Source organism: Pelophylax lessonae (genome assembly GCF_965119305.1).
Source record: "Pelophylax lessonae genome assembly, chromosome: 1".
Lineage (NCBI taxonomy): Eukaryota > Metazoa > Chordata > Amphibia > Anura > Ranidae > Pelophylax > Pelophylax lessonae.
This window is the reverse complement of record NC_138768.1, coordinates 91,160,963-91,185,111: the sequence shown is the minus strand read 5'-3', so window position 1 is coordinate 91,185,111 and position 24,149 is coordinate 91,160,963. Positions and strand designations below refer to the sequence as shown.

The 24,149-nt window shown below is 44.7% G+C and overlaps 1 protein-coding gene across 1 annotated transcript; it reads right to left on the bottom strand.

The window, feature by feature from the left end:
- Positions 1 to 3,509: 3,509 nt before the first annotated feature.
- MRPS30 (mitochondrial ribosomal protein S30) lies at positions 3,510 to 23,998 on the bottom strand. Its single transcript, XM_082252387.1, has 5 exons — positions 23,439 to 23,998; positions 20,037 to 20,182; positions 9,882 to 9,987; positions 7,051 to 7,227; positions 3,510 to 3,878 (listed from the first exon to the last, which is right to left on the bottom strand). The coding sequence occupies exons 1-5, from the start codon at positions 23,968 to 23,970 to the stop codon at positions 3,616 to 3,618; spliced, it is 1,224 nt and encodes a 407-aa protein (XP_082108513.1). The 5' UTR covers positions 23,971 to 23,998; the 3' UTR covers positions 3,510 to 3,615.
- Between the last annotated feature and the right edge of the window lie 151 nt (positions 23,999 to 24,149).

The following is a 24,149-nucleotide window of genomic DNA, read 5'->3' as shown; positions in this document are numbered from 1 at the left end:
CAGACCAGGGTCATTTGGATCCTTCTGAAGGCTTCGAACTCTTGTCAGTCAACCCTGAGGGACGAAAAAACTTCTGAGCTGAGAAGGAAGGCCCAGCTCTACGACAGGGCTCCCTGCCCTTTGTAGTCTGTGGAAGAAAAAGTACGCTTTTCCCCTGGGAGACCTTTAATGATGTCGTCCAGTGTAGCTCCAAACAGGCGATCTTCTTGGAAAGGAAGATCAGTCAAGGCTTTTTTTTAAGTCTGATCCGTAGACCAGTACTTGAGCCAAAAGACACGCTGAAGGACCACTGACAAAACAGAGAGGCAAGCCAATAGGGGAGCCGGATCAAAAGAGGCATCACAGATGAACTGCAGCCCCTGGACCAGCTGGTCTGCCAGCTCGGCAAAGGCAAGGGGAGCTGTTCCCCCTCCAGGTCACAGCCTAAGAGCTTCGCCCACTCGGTCAGAGTTTGCGATACTAGGGCAATGGTGAATAACGGCCTCATTGCCGAACAAGCCAGAGTGTACATATTGCAGGCCACAGCCTTCGCCTTCCGGTCAGCTGGATCCCTAAACACCAGGGACTCTTCAACTGGGATCATGCTTACCTTGTTCAATCTGGAAACCGGAGGGTCTACCACCGATGGCACAGTCGACTTTTTAAGAAGGGTCTCCTCATAGGTGTAATGCCTAGTAAAGCACTTAGGAACCCCACAGGGATGCTTTGGTCGTCCCCACTCGAGACAATTCTGTCAAAATAGGCAGGGAAAGGAAAACACCTTTGCCCCTCTGGATGGCTTGTGAATGCAAAAAGTGTACCTGTGCCTCCATCGTAGCTTCAGCAGGGTGACCCATGTCACCGGCAGCCGAATCAGATTCAGGATCTGATAAGACAGATAAGGCGGGGGGCGCTTTTTGCTAGCCGATCGCCTGAAAGCCACCTCCACCCAGGACACAAGGGACTCCAGGACCGCCGTCAGTGCATTGATGGGTGGCTGGAGCCCGCAGCTTCAGAGGCGTTCAGGGGGGAAAATTTGCTCCAAAGAATCCATGACTCACCAGGGGGGCCCCACAAAAGGTGTAAAACACTAAAGGGACAGCCCCCACTGGGCTTGTAGAGCACCACCCGGTCGCCAGGCACAAGGCAATAAGCGATCCTCAACAAAGAGGGAGAGGACCTCACCAGACTCGCTACTCACAGAAACAAGCCCCTGCAGCCCCCAGGATAATACACTACACATGCGGCAAAAAGGAAGTAAAATCATCCAAGAGTCAGCACTAGGGGATGAGAAGGGGCTCCCACAGCCGAAATTGCCGCCCACAGGGCTCCACTGTCATGGCTGCCACCATTTCCAATGACAAACCACAAGAAAATGGCCACCGGACTACACCAACATGGCTACAGTGTATAGCAATACAAAGGCTACAACAAAATGGCGGCCCCGCTCGGCAACATGAGGCATACAGGGACCCAGGAGGGACACCAGGCCTCGGACAGATCCAGTCAATCGTTCGCCGTGCCCCCATCGCTAGTAAGCGTCCCTCCCCCACTCCAGGAACAGTGGCCAGACCACCCAAACATATGTAAGGGGGGGGGCGCGGGTGAGGGACTCGGTAAGGAGGGGGGTGCCTGCGGGAGGAAGGGGATCCCGGGGGTCAGACCATCCCAAGGAGGGGCCCACGTCTACCCCAAAACCCTCCAGGGAAAGAGGGGGGGACAACTACTCACCATACCAGGAACCAGGCGGGCACCGCTCCAGCCAAGAAGAAAAACCAAAAAAGACAGGAGTACTTAAAATAGCAGCTTGTGCGTTAGAAGAAAATACACAATGGGGTTGATTTACTTAAGTGTAGTTGCATCAGTAAAAAGAGGGAAAGCCCTGCTAACTTCCATCATCTAATCGTGTGTAAGCAAAAATGTTTTTTTTCTTTTTTTTTTTTAATTTTCCTTGCATGTGATCGAGTATTCTTTGTAAAAAGTTGTTGCCATATGGATTTTAGGCGTAATCTCCCTTACCGTGTTGTGAGGATGAGGAGTTATGCATAAATCTCCTATAATAATTGTAAATAGATGGATGTAAATATTTATTTTTCAAGATATTGAGTATTGATTTCAAATGGATAAGTATGTTTGAAATGCATGCCTGGGAAACCTAGGAGGGGTCTGCTATTTACACTGATAAACAAACGGTAGTACAGCCCGTAATTATGTTCCTTTTCCCCAGACATTACGGGGCCAGAAAATAATTGATAATCTTCCATGACAGGTCATTCCTTTATATAGCCCTCTACTTCAAAGACTGTGTCTTTAGATATGTAATGAAGTTGGTTGGCTGTCCAAGGATGGACAATTTGCCCCGGAGGAGACAACCTAACATGATTAATCCCCACGCAGAGAGGAGGGCTATCGAGAGGCTGAGTTATGCTAAATATAGGGTACACCAATCGGAATGGCTCTGAGCAAGGCGAGATGGGTCTATATTAATATAGCTGAGGGGAGAGAACACACTCTCGGGCAAGCAGACTAGGATGAAGATACTGGGGATGGTAAATATAGACTATACCTCTCACACTTAGAATGTATACATGCTTTTTCTCTTTAGTGTTTGAATACACACTGCAGGCACCATGCCTGAAGTGAAAAGGTAACTTAAAGCGGAGTTCCACCCAAAAGTGGAACTTCCGCTTTAGGGAGTCCTGACCCCCCGACATGCCACATTTGGCATGTCATTTTTTGGGGGGGGGGGGGGGGGCGGGTACCTAGTTTTGACAGGTACCCGCTCCCACTTCCGCTCGGAGCGCCGCGGCGCCCTGAGCGGAAGTTCTCCTCTCTCCCTCCCTCCCTGCAATCTTCTGGGACACGTCAGAGGTCCCAGAAGATTGCCGGCCGATCACGGCGCGCAGCGCGACTCGCGCATGCGCAGTGGGTGCCCGGCTGTGAAGCCGCAAACTGTAACAGCCGGGTGCCCACAGCAGTGATGCCGGCGCCGAGGGAGAGGATCGAGGCTTCGGGCAGCCGCATCGCTGGACCGTTGGACAGGTGAGTAAATGGCTGGAACTCCGCTTTAACTCCATGCTTAATACGTACATTGGTAATGTAAATAGTGCTATTGTGGGTAATTTGTTAAAAACCTTGAAAGCCAGGAGATCTGTACTAACAATGTGTTGTAAATACTGTTTAATGTGTAATATATATATATATATATATATATATATATATATATATTTATTTATTTATTATGTAACCCATTCAATAAATGTGTATTGCTGATTGAACTACCTCTTTTGTGTAAAGAGCTCGCTGCATTTAGATGTGTATAGGTGCATGCTACGAAAATAATTGGGGTGTATGCACAGGTACACAGAACAAAAAGGCAACAAAGTGAAGCTTCAACTCATTTACTAAGCTCTGGAGCAACTGCAAAGTGCACAGTCTATTTTCCTTTCGTAAATCAACCCCACTGTATGTCACAATATGATTAGATAATTTAGGTATTTCTCAAAACAAAATAAAACAGACAACATTGCTTTTAGAAACAAAGATGCTGACACTTTATTTGAGCAACAATTCTTAGGTGCATTCAGAGATCTGTAAATATATACATAATATATAACTTCCTGCAAATCTGACATGCTATTCCGGACTGTTCTGAAAAAAGTCAACAAGCTGCCTAAAAACGTCCTCATTAAACCCTTTAATGTCCCCTTCTTCCACAGCCTCAAAGAGAGGAGCGCTCTGTGTTCCCCAACAAATGTTCTTGCGGTTGGGATCCTTATCAGAGTCCGCTGCCAGAGCCAGTGTATTGAGCTGGTAGCAAAAAAATGAAAAATACTTTCCATCGGAAATAACGGCTTGCGAGACGAATGGCCGTGTCACATCTGCCCGACTCCAGAAACCTGCAAATCAAACAACATGACTTAGCCTAAAAGCATCAAAAATCATTTTTATTTCAAGCAAAAAAGTACAATTTATGTTAAGAAGCAACATGCTCACCCCTGGCTCTAGAGATAATCAGTGAGATAGTGGGTAGTTCAAAATCTGGTTAGGCATCAATCAGCTTCCAGGTTATTTTAATCGAACAAGCTGAAGAAGGAAGCTGATTGGTTACCATGCATAGCTGCACCCAGGGCCGGCTGTCCTGGGCACTGTGGTATCATGTGAGGTGTGGGGGTGCCACAAGGAGATTGGTGGGTGGCAGGGGGTTCTGGGAGGGTAATATGTGTACTTGGAGGGGACATTTTTAGGAGTAGAGGATTTCTGCTAGGAGTGGTGAAATATTTTTTTCGGGGGGGGGGGGGGGGGCAAAGATTTGTTGAGGGGATATTTCACAGGGGGGCAGATTGTACTGGGGGGGGGGGGGGATATATGCTTAGGGGGTAAGTATATACGTATCTGTAGACCACTCTGGTTAAGTGATCCGCAGCTCCAGCTCCCAATGTTTCAGTCAACAGCTGCTGCAGGGGAGAAAAGGGAGCACCGACAACAGCTGGGACATGGGTGACACCGATCCTGGAATTCCCAGCCATTGTCAATCGCTCCCTCATCTGTCTGTGGCCAGACTGGAGCAGAATAAAAACAGGTAAGCATAGAGATCTTTTTATAGAGGTTATGAAGGATAGGTAGCAAGTGGGGGGGGGGGGGGGCATTTTAATAGCGTTAGGCTGGAATTCTACTTTAGGCTTCTGAACAGTGTTCCAAACATGTCAGGAGCTCCGCTTTTCAGAGCAGTGGCTACATATGGAATTGCTGGCAAGAGAAACAGCAGGAGGAGAGGGGCAAGGCGTGCTACATACAGTGCATCCGGAAAGTATTCACACTTTTTTCCACATTTTGTTATGTTACAGCCTTATTTCAAAATAAATAAAATGCATTATTTTCCTCAAAATTCTACAAACAATACCCCATAATGACAATGTGAAAGGAGTTGGTTCGAAATCTTTACAAAATTTAAAATAAAAAAATATCATGTACATAAGTATTCACAGCCTTTGCTCAATAGTTTGTTGAAGCACCTTTGCCACCAATTACAGCCTCAGGTCTTTTTGAGTATGATGCTACAAGCTTGGCACATATTTCTGGGCAGTTTCTCCCATTCTTCTTTGCAGGACCTCTCAAGCTCCATCAGGTTGGATGGGGAGCATCGGTGCACAGCCATTTTCAGATCCCTCCAGAGATGTTTAATTCTGGGCTCTGGCTGGGCCACTCAAGGACATTCACAGAGTTGTCCCATAGCCACTCCACTATCTTAGCTGTGTGCTTATGGTCATTATCCTGTTGGAAGATGATTGTTTGCCCCAGTCTGAGGTCCACAGCGCTCTGGAGCAGGTATTTATCAAGGATGTCTCTGTACATTGCTCCATCCATCTTCCCCTCAATCCTGACTAGTCTCCCAGTTCCTACCGCTGAAAAACATCCTCACAGCATGATGCTGCCACCACCATGCTTCACTGTAGGGATGGTATTGGCCAGGTGATGTTCAGTACCTGGTTTCCTTCAGACATGAAGCTTGCCATACAGACCAAAGAGTTCATACTTTGTGTCATCAGAGTAGAGAATTTTGTTTCTCATGGTCTAGGAGTCCTTCGGGTGACTTTTGGCAAACTCCAGACGGGCTGTCTTGTGCCTTTTACTAAGAAGTGGCTTCCATCTGGCCAATCGACCATACAGGCCTGATTAGTGGAGTGCTGCAGAGATGGTTGTTCTTCTGGAAGGTTCTCTATTCTCCACAGAGAAACGCTAGAGCCCTGTCAGAGTGATCAAGTTCATGTTCACCTCCCTGACCAAGGACCTTCTCCCTGAAAACTCAGTTTAGCCAGGCGGTCCGCTCTAGGAAGAGTCCTGGTGGTTCCAAACTTCTTCCATTTATGGATGATGGAGGCCACTGTGCTCATTGGGACCTTCAATACTGCAGAATTTTTTCTGTACCGTTTCCCAGATCTGTGCCTCAATACAATCCTGTCTCGGAGGTCTACAGACAATTCTTTGGACTTCATGGCTTGGTTTGTGCTCCGACATGCACTGCTAACTGTGGGACCTTATATAGACAGGTGTATGCCTTTCCAAATCATGTCCAATCAACTGAATTTACCACAGGTGAACTCCAATCAAGTTGCAGAAACATCTCACGGATGATCAGTGGAAACAGGATGCACTTGAGCTCATTTTTGAGTGTCATGGCAAAGGCTGTGAATTCTTATGTACCTGTGAATTTTATTTTTTATTTTTAATACATTTGCAAAGATTTCAAACAAACTTATTTCACATTGTCATTATGGGGTATTGTTTGTAGAATTTTAAGGAAAAGAATGAATTAATCCATTTTGGAATAAGGTAGTAACATAACAAAATGTGGAAAAAGTAAAGTGCTGTAAATACTTTTTGGATGCACTGTACATCCTGTGTACTCGGGTTTATTTTCAGGTCACACGTATCACACTCCAAACCTGCAGGAGGTTAAAGTAAAACTAAAGTCAAAACCTTTTTATTTAGTTTTGGATAGAGCAGAGAGGGATTAGAATGTTGTCAGTTTTCATTGCTGTCTGTGCCCCCTTTAGGGAGATTCACCCTCTCCATTCGTCCCGTTTACCATTATCATTGAAAGTAAAAGAAAATCCCAAATATTGAGTTGTTCCCAGAAATGTAATAGAGGGGAAATCATACAATGGGGACACCATTTTTTGGTGACCTGGGGGCTCCCCAAGGAATTCCATTAATTTGCAGGGATTTCCTCTTACTTTCCGTTTGGCTAGGGAACAGGAAGTGAAGAGAAAAACTCCACAATGGGACAAAGATGGCGGAAAAAAAGAAAAAAAAAAGAAAAAAGAAAAAAAAAAAAAAACCTGACAGGGGTTTTAACCCTCTTACTTTATCTAAATGGAAAAAAGTTTTGCCTATAGTTCTACTTTAAAGATTACCCGAATTATTTGTTTTTCCCCTCAGACAAACGATGGGCATTTCGGTCAGCAGACGAAGCAATACCACTCCACACATCTACATCTCAATATGTTCACATGGGGTGCAAATTTGACAAGGACAAAACATAGGCTATGGGGGGATAGGCAGTATTACCTTGATACATAGCTTGAGCACCAGTCCAAGCAAAAAGACTTGCTATAGCATTAGCACGTAGAAACACTTCAATCTGGTCTGCAAGATTCAACTTCTCCATCCGATTCCTCTGGAAACGTTGGGGCACCAGATGAAACTGTGTATGGCCAAAGCTACATGGACTGTTTACTTTAGCACCTACGTGGAAGGTGTAAACTGGTTAGGCCAAGATTCTCCATCAGGACAAATCAGAATACAATGATACAAAACAATGACAGCCTGCCATATAACTTGAACGTCAGCTGTTTTTACAGATAATGACTGTCCATGTAAGGATTACTTTGGCGGCAGCCCCAACATGTAGAGTTCACCTTTCTTTACAGTAAGCCATCAGCTTCTTCATAAAAGCGATCATCTCTACTAGAATATCACTTCTACATGCTACGGCACCTTTTCTCTTAAAGTAGATCTTCACTAGATCTGAGCGCCACAAACCAAAAACGCTATGCAACTCATTTTTATTATTTAAAGCGGAGTTCCGGCCACATATTCGTTTTTTTTTTTTTTTTTAAATACCTCCCAAACAGTGATCCACCGCCCTTCTTACATCCGCTAATCCGATTTTATACATGTAAATAATAGATTGACAATACTAAAATCTTTGATAGAATAATTAATGGTGCGCTATATCAAAAATTATAAAGTGTGTATTCCAATCAATACAAAAACAATTCCAAATATAAACAAAATATATATACAGAAATAGTGAAGAAAAGTCCCACGACACAACTGTGTCAATAGTGAGACCACCAACAATGATGGTGACAAGTGAATGTGTCTTCTGTACAATACAAATCAAAATAAACGGTGTATAAGTCCCAACACAATTGTATCAATGGTGAAACCACCAACAATGGTGAGGTGCTGACAGGTGATGGTTAATTCGCTTTGTGAATTGAAGTTCCCTCCACCTGCTGGAAAGCCTCCTTACCGGACGGAATAGGGTAAGTGCTTTTCTATAGTGAAAATAAACAATCCTGGTGCCCAAACTGAACAAAGTGCTCCCCGCCGTGCATTCACAAGGGCCCGTCAGGCCTCTTACCAGATCAAATGGGTATATCAAGCACTGCTCACTGCCCTCAGGTTCAACCGATATTGGTAGCCACAATGGATGTAGAAGTCATATGTCACTCCACTGTTCACGTTCGGGTAGGTTTCTGTGTTCAGATAGTACTCATGGCCACTTGTTATGGGTGATTAGGAGGATCATTTCGCTCCTCCTTGCTGCAGTGCTTCTGTTTTGCCTCCCTTCACATGTGGTGTTTGGGCTTCTCTGTTTCCTCTAAAATCTTACTTTATAAAATTTTTGCAGAGCGCCGCCATCTTTTCCATGGTCACCCGAAGCCGCAGTGTGCACATATATGCCCTGCTTCCTGGTTGTAGATGGAGGGGGGCTGATCAATGCAGCACAAAATCTCGCGCATGCCCGGTACAAAGAAAAGTACTGGCAATAGGCTGGCGCCGTCTGCGCTGTGCTCCGCCTCTCATCGCGTCATTTTCTGTTTGGAAATAACGCAATGAGAGGAGCGGCTGGCCGCCTACGTCACTGCCCATTGCCTCCTGGGAGTGATCAGTAAGAGCTCCCAGGACGCATTGCGGGACAGGAAGTGATGGCGCGGGCCGCGGCCGCACAGGCAGGGAGTGGAAGGAAAGGGGAGTATATTTTCTGCTGAAACAAGGTAAGTAAAAAAAATTTGGGAATATCCAATTCTTTTTCAGGGTACAATAAGGAAGCGGATGCCACAAAATCTAAGATAACGAATTTGCGGCCGGAAAGCAAAAAAAAAAGTATTGCGTTTGTGTGCACTAAAATTAATTTTATTACATCCGGTGCAAATATGCTTTTGATAAAACAGTTGAATAAATATCCTGCAATATAAAAAATTGCAACAACTTTGTTTTCTAAAGGTCCTCTGATTTCAGAAATTATATAATGTTCTGGGGGTTTTATGTAATTTTATAGCCAAAAAAGCAGATCTTTAAATATGTACAAAAAATGAAAAAAGAAATGCTCTAGTGCCAAAGTGGTTAAAGCTAAACTCCAGGTATGATCTGTATTGCACACTTGCATTGGTCCAGCTTGGTACAAAGTATGTATATCTTACACCTGAGGGACTGCTGTGAAAGCAGACAACCATTGTAATAGTCAGAACTACTAAAAAAAAAAAAAAAAAAAAGGCGCAGGAGGAAAGGAATGGTGATAACCAGCAAGTGTGATTACATCATGATCAGCTATGATTGGCCCTTTACCCCGATCTGTAATCAGCTGTGTCCTAAGGACACAACGATCACAGAGGGCGCTGGGTGCTGATCTGAACTGGACGACCGCGCTGTAGCCGCTATTCAGGCATAAAGCCGCCAGCAAGTGGTTAATACAGGGCTTTCTCTGCTTGATCAGAGCACCTTGTGTTCACTGAAAAAGATAAAAATACAAGGTTTTCTGTAAATGGCAGTGTTGAGCAAGGGATCTCCCCAGTGATCGGTGTGCAGAAGGTAAGCCAGTCGGCACAGGCCTCAGAAATTTATGGCAATCACTGGAGTAGCGCCCACTACTACAGCGATTCGCATCTTCCCCAGCATTCCCACTGGTATGAAAAATGCATACCTATATGGTGTCAAGCTGGATGGACCAATGTGAGTATACAATACAGATCACACCTGGAGTTCATATCATTTCTATCCCACCAGCTAAATAAAAAAAAAAAACCCACACACCCCACAAGGAGCCCACTTACTGAGAGAACTCCAGCTACTGCTGACTGTAAGGTATGCTGACTACAAAATAAACTTACCAATGAATATGTTGTTTTCATACTGTCTTCTAAAGAGAGGTAATCTGCTTGGCTCATAAGGGATGAACGGAACCTCTTCAGGTACCACATGATCCAGAGGAACAAACTGAAAATAGACAAAAAGAGTAAGAATATAAAAAGTTAGTGGCTTTCCAGTTTTTGGGTCATATCTATGGACAGTAAACAGTCCATCTTCAAATTACTGTATACAGTCACATCTATACAGTGCATCCAGAAATATTCACTGCGCTTCACTTTTAGCACATTATGTTACAGCCTTATTCCAAAATGGATTAAATTCATTATTTTCTTCACCATTCTGCAAACAAATATCCCATAATGGACAACATGGAAAAAGAAAAAAAAAAAAAAAAAGGGAAAGAAAAAAAAAAGGGAAGGAAAAAAAAAGGGAAAGAAAATAAAAAGAAAAAAAAAGGGAAAGAAAAAAAAAAAAAAGAAAAAAAAGAGAAAAAAGAAAAAAAAAAAAAAAGGAAAAGAAAAGAAGAGAAAAAAGAAAAGGAAAATTCACAGCCTTTGCTTAATACTTTGTTGAAGCACCAATTACAGCCTCAAGTCTTTTTGAGTATGATGCTACAAGCTTGGCACACCTATTTTTGGGAAATTTTCCTCCGAATTTCCTTCTGACATATTATTTATACCTTTTATTTCACCATTAGGGACCACCATACCTCTCTATTGTCCACCATGTGTCAAGTTACTTCCTTGAACCCCATTACCACAGCTCCCGGAAAAGACACTCCATGCACCATTTATTCCCCCACGTCTTTATATATTTTACATTGACAACCTTAGTAGTTCTGTAAGTATTATTAGGGTTAGCCCTCTGTTCCTTTCTTCTCCCCCATTTTGTCTCCCCCTTTTTCTTCCCTGGCCCACTGACATAGTAACCAATTTATTTGTATCTTATTATAGATATGTACATTTGTACGCATCGCATCTGCTCCCGATGAGTGAATATATTCACAAAACGCATAGAGCTATTTTAGGATGCCACGCTTTACTATCATATGTTTATTATAGTATACCTCTATGAAATTTAATATTTTTAAAGTATTATTTATTTTGTATATTGTTATTTATTCTGATGCATACTAGCAGTTTATGCCATTCTCCTGCAGGGTTTGTTTTTTTTTTGGGATACAACCGCTTTCATCTCGTAAAACGCTCATATCTAAAGTCTCGAAACGTCCAACAAGCAAAGTCCCAATAATTTCAATGGCCCCTGGTCACATCTGAGTGTTGTCTCAGCTGAAGCTCAAAAAAGTACATGAGCTTCTTTTTTGGCAGAGTACAAGTGTTAAGCTGGATACACACTATACAACTTTTGTTGGTTGATTTCCTTTAGATTTACCTTTTCTATGTAGTGCAAGGGTCTGCCAGATTGCATACAAATTGAAAGTGTTTAGGGTTGACCTCATATTATATGGTTTTGGTAAGTCTGAAGGAAAAAAAATCTAAAGAAAATTGTATAGTGTGTATGACCCTTTAGATGTGAAATGCCTGCCTCCAAACACCTGCAAAAAACACCTGAAAATGATACGCTCAAGTGTGAATGGAGCCTAAAAGGCAGAAGAAGTTTTATTTTTTTAACCTTGCTGTAGGGGCAGTCTATACTATACATTGCAGCTTGCTATAGGGGTACTCTATACTATACATTGCAGCTTGCTATAGGGGTACTCTATACTATACATTGCAGCTTGCTATAGGGGCACTCTATACTATACAATGCAGCTTGCTATAGGGGCACTCTATACTATACATTGCAGCTTGCTATAGGGGCACTCTATACTATACAATGCAGCTTGCTATTGGGGTACTCTATACTATACAATGCAGCTTGCTATAGGGGCACTCTATACTATACAATGCAGCTTGCTATTGGGGTACTCTATACTATACAATGCAGCTTGCTATAGGGGCACTCTATACTATACAATGCAGCTTGCTATAGGGGCACTCTATACTATACAATGCAGCTTGCTATAGGGGCACTCTATTATACAATGCAGCTTGCTATAGGGGCACTCTATACTATACATTGCAGCTTGCTATAGGGGCACTCTATACTATACATTGCAGCTTGCTATAGGGGCACTCTATACTATACAATGCAGCTTGCTATAGGGGCACTCTATACTATACATTGCAGCTTGCTATAGGGGCACTCTATACTATACATTGCAGCTTGCTATAGGGGCACTCTATACTATACATTGCAGCTTGCTATAGGGGCACTCTATACTATACATTGCAGCTTGCTATAGGGGCACTCTATACTATACAATGCAGCTTGCTATAGGGGCACTCTATACTATACAATGCAGCTTGCTATAGGGGCACTCTATACTATACAATGCAGCTTGCTATAGGGGCACTCTATACTATACATTGCGGTTTGCTATTGGGGCACTCTATACTATACATTGCAGCTTGCTATAGGGGCACTGTATACTATACAATGCAGCTTGCTATAGGGGCACTGTATACTATACAATGCAGCTTGCTATTGGGGCACTCTGAGGGCAGGAGGAGCCAGAAGGGTCGGTGGGGGACCTCAGAAGAGGAGAATCAGAGCTGCTCTGTGCAAAACCATCACACAGAGCAGGCAAGTATAACACGTTTGTTGTTTAAAGACTTTGCAGGGAAGATCAGAATCTGAACCCAGAGAAGGTGGAGGCTGATAAACTGGAGGTAATAAAAGGCATTAGAAATTACATTGAAAGTAAACTTTTACCAGTATTGTGCATTATATGTAAAATGATCATATCCATGAAAAAGAACACGCTGCTGCGGCTACTAAATGTTTCAGGCCTGGTTCACACCTATGCATTTTTTGATGCTTTTTGCAGAAACGCACTACAGTTCATTTACTATTGTTTCTTATGGGACACATTTCACATCTATGCTGTTTTTCAGCCTCTGCGTATTTGGAAAGGGTCAATGATTTTTTCAACCCAAAACTGTGCTTTTTTGGTTCAAGAAGACTTCAATGGAGAAGCTGCAGAAAAGCACGCAAAGCGTTTTTGCCGCAATTTGCATTTGTTAATCTGCCAAAAAAGCATAAAAAAAAAAAAAATGCAAATCGCAGCAAAATTGCATATGCAAAAAACGCAAAATGCACAGCAGAAACAGATCAAAAGCAAACTGCATAAGTGTGAACCGAGCCTTATGATGGCCATATACGTATTGATTTTTGGACAAGAATATTCATACGAAAAATCTTTCTACGTTCTGAATGAAAGAATGTCGTTTGAAAACTTCACTTGCTTTTAACATTTAGTTTTAAAAATGAATGTCATTTCTAAACGAAAACCTTTGTTTTTCCTTTGACCAAGAAGTTTTCTATTCTGCCGCTTTGAACTTTTCTGTCACTGTGGTCGAAAACAAGACGTCGATTTGACCCCACTAACGATTAGAAAATCGAATGAAAATGAAAAATTTTTGAAGGAAGACATTGTTTTTGTATGGCCAGCATAAGTGGCAGCAGGCACAGGGAGCTTTTATCATGCCACCTGCCTATGACAAGGGAATCTGTCATACATAATATATTACACTTCTGTAGGGCTGGGCGATAAATCGATTTATCGATTTTTTAGTTTGAAACGATTTTTTTTTTTTTTTAAACACAAGTTTTTTTTACAATACTTTTTCCTGCCTTGTGCAGCCACCGAACTCGCCAGTAACGGACCTGCGGGGCGGGTGGGCGGTGCGTCTGTACAGGCCGGGGCTGCGGCACGCTGTAGGTAAAGTCTCCCCGGCCTGGATGTGACGTCCGCTGCCGGGAGAGGAAGCGGGCGGTGCGTCTGTACAGGTCAGGGGCTGTGATAGGATAGGTGCCTATCCTATCACAGCCCCTGGCCTGTACAGACGCACCGCCCGCTTCCTCTCCCGGCAGCTGACGTCACATCCAGGCCGGGGAGACTTTACCTATCACAGTGCGCCGCAGCCCCGGTGTTCTAAAATTCAGCGTACCGAACAAATGCTTGCAGTGAGTGCCCAGGATTCCTTTAGTTTTCATTGCCTGTGGGGATTAAAAAAAAAAAAGACAAGTATTCATATACAATATCTGCTTGTGTACATCTTCTCTTTCTGATTAGCTTGGATGTATTAAGGGTCCTTGTCCAAACCCACCTGAGCGAGCCTGCCAGGAAACTGTCTCCTGTAGTGGGCCAATGGTCTTGGTCAGGGAATTCTCTAAACCACAATTACAGGACTCGTCACTTCCGGTGATGGGAGTCTCAAGTGCGCATGCGCACAAGACATTATCTTGGTTTGGTAAACTTATAACACATAGCGGGCAGTTGAAAGAGGAGGCGGGGCTGAGGTGGGACGGAAGACACCACCGCGTCATCTGCAGAACTGAATAGAGGAGGCGGGACGGAGGTGCGGCCGTGTAATAAATGCAGGACTTTAGCGACTCCTTGTTTTATTATCTTTAGTAATTATCGTATTATTTATCCTTAGGATTTCATTACATTTAGTATTTCTTATTTTGTATTATAGAAATACTAAATGTTATTAAATCCTAAGGATAAATAATACGATAATTACTAAAGATAATAAAACAAGGAGTCGCTTAAGCCCTGCATTTATTACACGGCCGCTCCTCCATCCCGCCTCCTCCGCCAGCTCTGCATATGTGCCTCCGTCCCTAATGTCTCCATGACGCGGCGGTGTCCTCCATCCTCCGTCGCACCTCAGCCCCGCCTCCTCTCAATCAGCTGTCCGCTCTGTTATAATTTTTCCAAACCTCGAAAAATGTCTTCTGCGCATGCGCACGGACGACTCCTATCAGCTGTTTTGTGATGCTCTGTCACCGGAAGTGACGAGGTCCGACAAAATTTTACAACACCGGCCTGTACAAACGCACCGCCCGCCCCGCAGCTGACGTCACATCCAGGCCGGGGAGACTGTACCTATTCCAGAGCGCCGCAGCCCCAGCCTGTACAGACGCACCGCCTGCCCCGCAGCTGACGTCACATCCAGGCCGGGGAGACTGTACCCATCACAGCGAGGTGGTCCGTCAGAGTCAGACACACATATACAGCGCTTCTCCTTCTCCTCAGTCCTCCCTCCAGACTCTGCAGTCATTTTTTAAGTGCATTGCAAAAAAAAATAAAAAAAAAAAAAAAATATCGAAACTCAAATTTTTCTTTAAAAATCGAAGATTTTTTTTTTTTTTAAGCAAAATCGCCCAGCCCTACACTTCTGTCTGAAAAGCGGCAAAACAGTCTTTCATTTTTTTTTTTCCTTTAAATAAAAAAATTTGATCTCTGAGCCTGATATTTACCAGATTCAACCTCTAATGACCAATGAATGGAGATTTTACACACACACACATACATACATACACACACACATATTTATTTATTTCAGGGCTTGACAAATTTGCCTGAAATCTAGGAGCCAGCTAAAAAAGTTAGGAGCCAGTTTTTTTTTTTTTTTAAACTAAGTGCCGGTTCACACTCATGCGGCTGCGGCGATCGCATGTAATATCGGAGCGCACTGCTCCTTCATTACATGCGATCGGCTGTGCGGTGCGAGTTTAGCCATACACTTTGTATGGCTAAATTCGCACCGCACCCGCAGCAAAGACGCTCAGGACCCTTTTTTGCAGCCGCATCAGGATCGGATTGCACAGCGGTTCACATTTGTGCGATCCGATCCTGTGCGAACTGCAAGATCGCACTGCGATATGCGATCAAACTGGGGGTGTCATTAAGATTACATTGACACCCCCAGCGTATCGCATATGGCAGTGTGAACTGCCAGGGGCGCGCTTGCGATGCGGGAACAGGCTGCGAATTCGCAGCCTTCCCGCATCGCATAAGTGTGAACCGGGGCTTACAACCAAGCTTTATTTAATAAAACGGATACTAAATTTACAAATAGATACGACTAGAACTCCACTCTCTTCTATAGCGCAATTGGATGGAAACAGACTGTCTGTCTCTTTCCATCCGATGCCATCTGATCCGATCAACGGGATGGATAGAAAATAGAAACACCATCCGTCTGTTTTTGGCGGACAGGATCAGATGGCGGCAGATTACTGCTCCATAGAGGAGACTGAAGGGTCCGATCAGGTCTGCCTGAAAAACTGACAGGCGGACCTGATCAGACAGCCCGTGTGAAAGGGGCCTTAGGCTGTGGTATGGCGATGAGGAAAAAAAAAAAAAAAAAAAGATTGATAATATATATATATATATATATATATATATATATATATATATCTATATAGATAGATATATATATATATATATATATATATATATATATATATATATATATATATATATCTATATATATATATATATATATATATATATATATATATATCATTTTTTTTTTCTTTTTTAAATAAGAATTGGAAAAAAAAAAACGTATTTTTTTTAATAATTTAAAAAAAAAAAAAAGAAATTATTTAATTTTTTTTACATTTAAAAAATAAATTAATAATAATAACCATACTCCCTGTCCACTTACCTTTAAGCAAAGGTAGCTGGACAGAGAGATGAAGCCTTAAAAAAACTTTCCTCTCATTTCCTCTTTGGAAGGAGATGGAAAGGCATTAAGAACATGCATTACTCCCGGCCACCACAAGAGGGCGCCAGTTCCCCTAGCCTTTCTCATCTCACAGAAGAAGGCCGAAAAGCCGGGGCCTCAATTTTTGGACAGCGCGGAAGTCCGTGCACTCGAGGAGAAGGTGGGGGGCTCAAAAGGGACAGGACACCCTATGCAGGGCACCCCAGGCGCCAGGTCGCTAATTCTAGTCGCAAATGCGACCTGGCGCCCGGGTTTGTCGAGCCCTGATTTATTTTTATTAAAAAGCAAAACATCCTTACATATTACCTAAATTATATACCACACTTTTTTTTTAAGACTCGGTTCACATTGACCGCTACAGGACCCGTTCTAATAGGAGCGACACAAGTCGCTCTGACTTAGAAAAAGGGTCCTGTACTACTTCGGGGCGACCTCGGAGCGACTTGCATAGACTTCCATTATGTGAAGTCCCTGCAAGTCGCTCCAAAGTCGCGGTGCACGGGACTGACAAGTCACCTCCTGAAGTCGTGCAGAGTCGTGTCGCCCCAGTGTGAACCGACTCTAAAAAGGTAATTATCCGAATAATCAATACAAAAAAAAAAAAAAGCCAAAAGGGGGTGGGAAGCTCCGGCTAATGGAGACACTGCTTACTTATTCTGAATAATAAACTCCAAATAGCTGAAGCCATTGAATCAGCATTCACAGGTGTGACAAACGTAGAAGCAGACCCCTGCTCTTCTCACCAACTCGTGACAAAGTACTGGCAAATCTCACTCCGCGAGGTCTCTTGGGTAACAATGCCACTCAGCTGCACCCGGCACAAAGATTTCCCAGCTCGCGGGCGCATGATCTAGGTGTCAGCAGCCTGAGAGCAATTGTCACTGGGTTAAGTTAAATTAAGCAGCTAACTATCTGCCACCACTGACTTTTTTTTTTTTTTTTCCAAAGAGTCAGACCTTCCACAAGATTAGCAATACCAATTTCCCTGGAGAAGAGACGTCTGAGAGGGGACATGATAGCAATTTATAAATATCTTAATGGGGATCTCAGCTTAGAAGAAAAGCTGTTCATTCGAAGGAATTGCATGAGGACTCGAGGACATACAATGCGATTAGAGGAGAAGCGTTTTAACCTCAGGCAACGTGGGGGGTTCTTTACTGTTAGGGCTACAAGATTGTGGAATTGTCTACCACAAGAGGTGGTTTCTGCGGGTAGTATGGTGACTTTCAAAAGACTCTTAGACTTACATCTCAAGGATCAGGAGATTGAGGGCTATGTGAGATGATTGCAGCCACACACACCTACACAGGTTGAACTGGATGGACTATTGTCTTTATTCAACCTCACCTACTATGTAACTATGTAACTATGAATTTAGAATTAACGTCTAACACTCACTCACCACAGACAGGTATGTTCAGAGATTTAGGACAATAGAATCATGGATTCTTTTTAGTTTGCATTAACAGCTTTAGGGCCGGTTCACATTAGTGCGTTCACAGAAATCGCATGCAATTCGCAGCGCATTGCTCCTAAATTACATGTGATCTCTGTGCGTTGCAAATTTCAGCCAGTTTGTATGGCTGAATTCGCACCGCAATCGCACAGGACCCTTTTTTTTTTATCCGCAGCAGAATCGGACCGCATAGTGGTTTACACTAGTGCGATCCGATTCTGTGCGAACTTGCAGATCGCACTGCGATATGCGATCTTAACTGGGGGGGGGGGTGTCGTTAACTTTAATTGACACCCACTGCGTATCGCATATAGCAGTGTGAACTGCCAGGGGTGTGGATGCGATGCGGGAACGCGCTGCATATTCGCAGCGTTTCCGCATCGCAGAAGTGTGAACCGGGACTTGGAGACAATTTTCAACACTTTTCACAATAGGATTTATTAATGTAAAGGGCATAATTGTGCAAATTAAATATTTACAGAAAAAGGGTGTTACAAAGAAATAAAGGGGAGTTTAAAATGAAGAATACTTATTACCCTGTTTCAGTAGAATTCAATCCGTGAGAAAAAGTTATCAATTGGCTCTCATAACTTGACAGGACTTCCCTTTACTTGATGGTACAGGAGAGCTGTCAAACTGTCCTGGCATTCCCCTTTTTATCTGGTACCCAAGAGGTGTTGACGGAAGCCATCTGACCAATTAAGTGTCTGAGGAGTGGTTTCTGGGATGTCACTATGTTGATGACTAGGTCCCAAATACAGTTTTCTATAGGTACTCAAATCTTGAGTACCTACCGGGTACAGTCTGCTAACATGCATATTGTCCAGCATGAATTTAGCTTTGAAATGAATAAAAACTTTACAGGTTTGAGTGCTCAGTTCACCTAGAAGATTTGGGCTAATTCTGTACCCAGTACGCCTAGCGTAACTGTGTTTTGGCTCAAAGTGCTATAAAATTACCTGAGGGAGGTAAATATGTCCATATTCTGGCTGTGCTATTATTTCAGGAGTTATTAAATATACTGAAGTGTAAGGCTCCATGTACACGGGACGCTGGAAATGGCCGTTTAGGAGCAGTTGGGCGTTTTTTTCAGAAGCCCCTGAACCCATCTACATTTTATCTTATCTGTCCATGTACACCAGGTCGTTTGCGGTCGTTTGTGGGCAGTTGCGTTCAGGGACTGTTTTTAGAACGCAATTATTTGCGTTCAAACGTGTGTTTCCCGGCGTTTCAAAACGCACAAACGCGTCTGAACGCGATGACCCGCGTTTAGTGTTCGCGTTTTTCCATTTTAAAGGGGAATCATTTTTTTGACCTCTAGGAAAGCTTCTAAACGCAAACGCCCGCAAACGCTGCTAAACGCCCGCTAAACGCGGGTACAAACGCGACCGAACGGACGTTTCAAACGTCCTAAAAATTCCAGCATTCAAAAGGGACTTTTAACAACGTCCCGTGTACATGGAGCCTAAGGGTTTTGGCTGGTAACCAGTCTTTCAGGGATGTGCATTGCTATGTAATTTACGACAGGGGGGGAGCTGCCAGTGCCTGAAAAACTCCAGTCGCTCAAACTTGCAAGGGGAACGGTTTTATTATGGGTTCTAGACAGGAACATGGATTGGTTAATGGAAAGGGTCTGTGTGTCCGATCAAAGGACTGATATGGTCCTGGCATTAGTTAACAGTTTGTGTATTGTATAACTGAAAGAAAAAAAAAGGGGGGGCAAGGTAACTGTGGTTACGCCCTTCACATAACATGGCTGAGATGAGCTGGGACATGAACAAAATTGATGTTGCATAGAGCTTTTCATGGCCCCAATGAGCACAGCCATTACAACTAGCATTTTCAGATAACAGCCAACAAAAGCAGCTTCCGCATTTCTCTTATTACTCAATAATGTAAGAAAGGACAACCTTACATATGACCCAAACACATGAGATTACATAGGCTAACTCCCAATCCCATGTCTATGGGCAGCAGCAGCACATGCTGGCAGACACCCCTAACTGATAGAAATCAGTTACATTCTATAGTTCCCCCTAGATATAACAGCAGCAGCTTTCCCGCCATGCAGGTTCATAGACTCACAGGTCAACCAAGACCCCCCCCACCCTAATATCTGCACCCGATCTTACCTCTGGAAGTGGTTTGGCCACTCTGAGCTGGACTAAGGGACTATCATCAATCTGAAAGCGGACAGGATCAATACGTCCTTTCCTGCGGCCCCGAGGAACCCTGGTCTCTCCACGCAACCAATAGAAATTGACCTGAGGATTCACATCTATAAAAGACAAATAAAACTGAAGATTAAGGATCCAAATTATGAGTGGTTTAACAACTTCTAAAGATCAATGTGCCATCCCCAGACAATTCATCACCTTCATGGCCTGTGACTTGATCAATTTATAAGGCAGGGAAAAGTGCAACAAATTACACTTACCTGCCCGTTTACAGTCCCCTGCAGAATATACACGGAGCTGGACATGCAAGCTCCGTTTACATTCTAGCACACTGACAAAATGCCACAGACTGCACATGCATGGGATAGATAAAATCCTGAACCAGCTAATGAAAACAGCCAAAGATCGGCATCCAGAAGAACCCGGAAGATGCTGGTGCCAGCGAGGCTCCCTGTGAGTGCCAGACCATTACAGCACGTGTGACTTTAGTTCAGCTTTAATAAGTCCACCACTGCAGAAGTTATTATACTTCTGCAAAAGGTGGACTATGTCTTTACTTCACCAACCATAATAAACACTAAGGAAACTTTTAACTACTTAAGCCCTGGAAGATTTTACCCCCTTCCTGACCAGGGCCTATTTTGCGATTCCGCACTGCGTGACTTTAACGGACAATTGCGCGGTCGTGCGACGCTGTACCTAAACTAATTTGACGTCCTTTTTTTCCCCACAAACAGAGCTTTCTTTTGGTGGTATTTGATCACCTGTGCGATTTTTACTTTTGGCGCTATAAACAAAAAAACAGCGTCAATTTTGCAAAAATAACAATATTTTTCACATTTTTTATATGAAATTCCCCCCAAAAATAAAGTAAAAATCAAAATTTTTTTAAATTTTGGGCCAATTTTTTATTACCATATGTTTGGTAAAAAAAAAAAAAAAAGACGCAAAAAGCGTATTTTGATTGGTTTGCGCACAAGTTATTGCGTTTACTAACAAAGGGAGAGATTTTTGTCATTTTTGTTGTTTTTTTTTTTTTTTTTAACGTGTAATGGCGGCGATCTGCGATTTTTTTTTGCGGGACTGCGACATTGGGGCAGACAGATCGGACCCTTGACTGACATTTTTGACACTTTTGGGGGTACCGGTGACATTACTACAGTAATCAGTGCTATACATATGCACTGTTACTGTAAAATGACACTGGCAGTGAAGGGGTTAACTTTTTTGAGAGGGAGGGGTTATGTGTGTCCCTAGGGGCGTGATTCTAACTGTGATTGGCTGTGGCTTGAGGTGTAGGAACAGTGATCAACGGTCCTACATAGTAGAACCGTATGATCACTGTTTCTACACAGGGAAGAATGACAGGCGGCTTGTTTACATCAGCCGCCTGCCTTTCTCCCTCTGCACCCGACGATCGCCGAGTGACTCGCGGACATCGGGTCCGCCGGTCACACGCGCGGGCGGGGGTCCGTGACTGCGCGGGAGCGCGCCTCCGGCAGCACGCGCGTTCACTCCCTAGCGACGTAGATCTACGTCACTCTGCCTGTGAGGGTCTGACTGCCAACGTAAATAGTCGTGCGGCGGTCGGCAAGTGGTTAAAAGATTCTTCCATACTTTTTTGACCCCCCCCAATGAAGTCCACCCAACAACCTACTTAACTCTCAACACTCTATTAAAGCTTACCGTACACAGACTGAATTTCAGCTGATCCAGCGCAGTCTTTCAATAAGTGTGCGGCCCTCCACTGTTTGGCTGAAATTGATTGTTTAACCTGTTGTTCCCCACCTAATGCATAGGTGTGTGTCATTTATTGCCCATGCTCAACAAAGGTTTCTGCACTGAAAGAGCACTCAGAATAGAAACCAAAAGCTCCAGGGCTCTAGTAATGATCAGGAGCTGGTGAAACCCCCTCCTGATAAGTGACCATTGTGACAGCCAATCACAGTGCAATGCACACACTATATTGCCAAAAGTATTGGGACACCTACCTTTACACGCACATGAACCTTAAAGGCATCCCAGTATGAGTCCTTTCACACGGAGCGATCCGATCTGCCGGTCAGTTTTTCAGGCAGACCTGATCGGATGCTCCTTGCATCCCTATGGGGCAGTGGAGACATCTCCGCTGACACCCGCTGCTCTCCGATCCTGTCCATGGAATCCGGACGGATGGAAACCCTATTTTCCATCCGTCTGGCGGATCGGATCAGATGAAAACGGACAGGTGGTCTGTTCTCATCCGATCTCCCCATAGAGAACAGTGGGGATCTGACAGCTCAGTCCGCACACACAGAGCGGAGACGGAGCTGTCATCCACCTGCTCAGCGGGGATAGGCAGAATCGATCCCCCGCTGAGCAGAATGGACTCCGTCGGACGGCGCACCGTGTGAAAGGACTTTTAGTTTGTAGGGTTCAATATGGAGTTGGCCCACCCTTTGCAGCTTCAACTCTTCTGGGAATGCTGTCCACAAGGTTTAGGAGTGTCTCTAAGGGAACGTTTGGCCATTCTTCCAGAAGTGCATTTGTGAGGTCAGCTACTGATGTTGGATGAGAAGGCCTGGCTCGCAGTCTCCATGCCAATTCATCCCAAAGGTGTTCTGTCGGGTTGAGGTCAGGACTCTGTGCAGGTCAGTCATGTTCCTCCACCCCAAACTTGCTCATCCATGTCTTGAAGCTGTTATAGCTGCAATGGGTGGGCCAACTCAATATTGAACCCTACGGACTAAGACTGGGATGGCATTAAAGTTCATGTGTGTGTAAAGGCAGGTGTCCCAATACTTGTGACAATATAGTGTATGCCAACACACCGCAGATCATCCAGTGTCACCTGAAAGTTTTATTGTAGAATAATCACATCACAAATGGCAAAGTAAAACATTTCAGAGGCGCACAGGACCCCTTTGTCAGACATGAGATTCCCCCCCCCAATAGTGATCAGTAGATACTCCTACCCCTATAGTGTTCAATAGACCCCCCCCCCCCCACCTCCATAGTAATGAGTAGCAGCCCCCTCTCTCCCCCATAGTAATGAGCAGCACCCCCCTCCCCCTATAGTAATGAGCACCCCCCCTGAAAGTAATGAGTAGCACCCCCTCTCCCCCCCCATAATAATGAACAGCACCCCCTCTCCCCCCCCCCCCCATAGTAATGAGCACCCCCCCCCCCCTGAAAGTAATGAGCAGCACCCCCCTCCCCCCATAGTAATGAGCACCACCCCCCTCCCCCCATAGTAATGAGCACCACCCCCCTCCCCCCATAGTAATGAGCACCCCCCCTGAAAGTAATGAGCAGCACCCCCTCTCCCCCATAGTAATGAACAGCACCCCCCCCCCAGTAATGAGTAGCCCCCCTTACCCAGCTGCCCCTGTATGAGGCTGGGGTTGCAGTGGTTGGTGAGGAGGGAGGTGAGGTCGGTGATGAAGGGGGCGGAGGAGGTGAGGTGTTCCCGGTAGAGGATGCTCCGTGTTCTCCGGGTGTAATAGTAATGATGTAGTAGGAGATCACACAGGAGGGATCGGACTCGGCTCAGCTCCCCCTCCCCCAGGCCTCTCCCGGTCCCCGGTAGTCCCGGCCTGTAGGCGGTCTTGGTGAAGTGCTGGTACCAGCGGTCAGCGTTGAGGGCGAAGGTTTGCGGGTACAGCACGTACTTCAGGCGCTGCTGCCCGGTGATCAGCTTCAGCTTAGAGCCGATATCGGTCTGAGCGTGTACCCGGCTGTAATGTCCCTCTACCCGCCGCCGCTGGGACGCCTTACTCTTGGCGGTCATAGAGGCCACCACGGGCGGGTAGAGGGATGTGCGGGGAGCGGCGGGCTCCGGGGGGAGGAGCAGGGCGGCCGGTAAATCGGGGTTGTGCTGCAGCTTGCCGAAAATCCTGCGCCCCGCCATCTTGTGACCCCGGCAACCAAGGACGCGACCTTTCCCGGAGCGCGGTGATTGGATGCGTAGAAGTCAGTTGTCATTAGAGTGGCCAATCAGGAGGGGCGGTTGTCTAGCTGAAAACCACGCCCTCCGCCGCACAGAGTCTGGGTAAAGCACATGTAGGAAGAAGTCACATGATAAGGGGG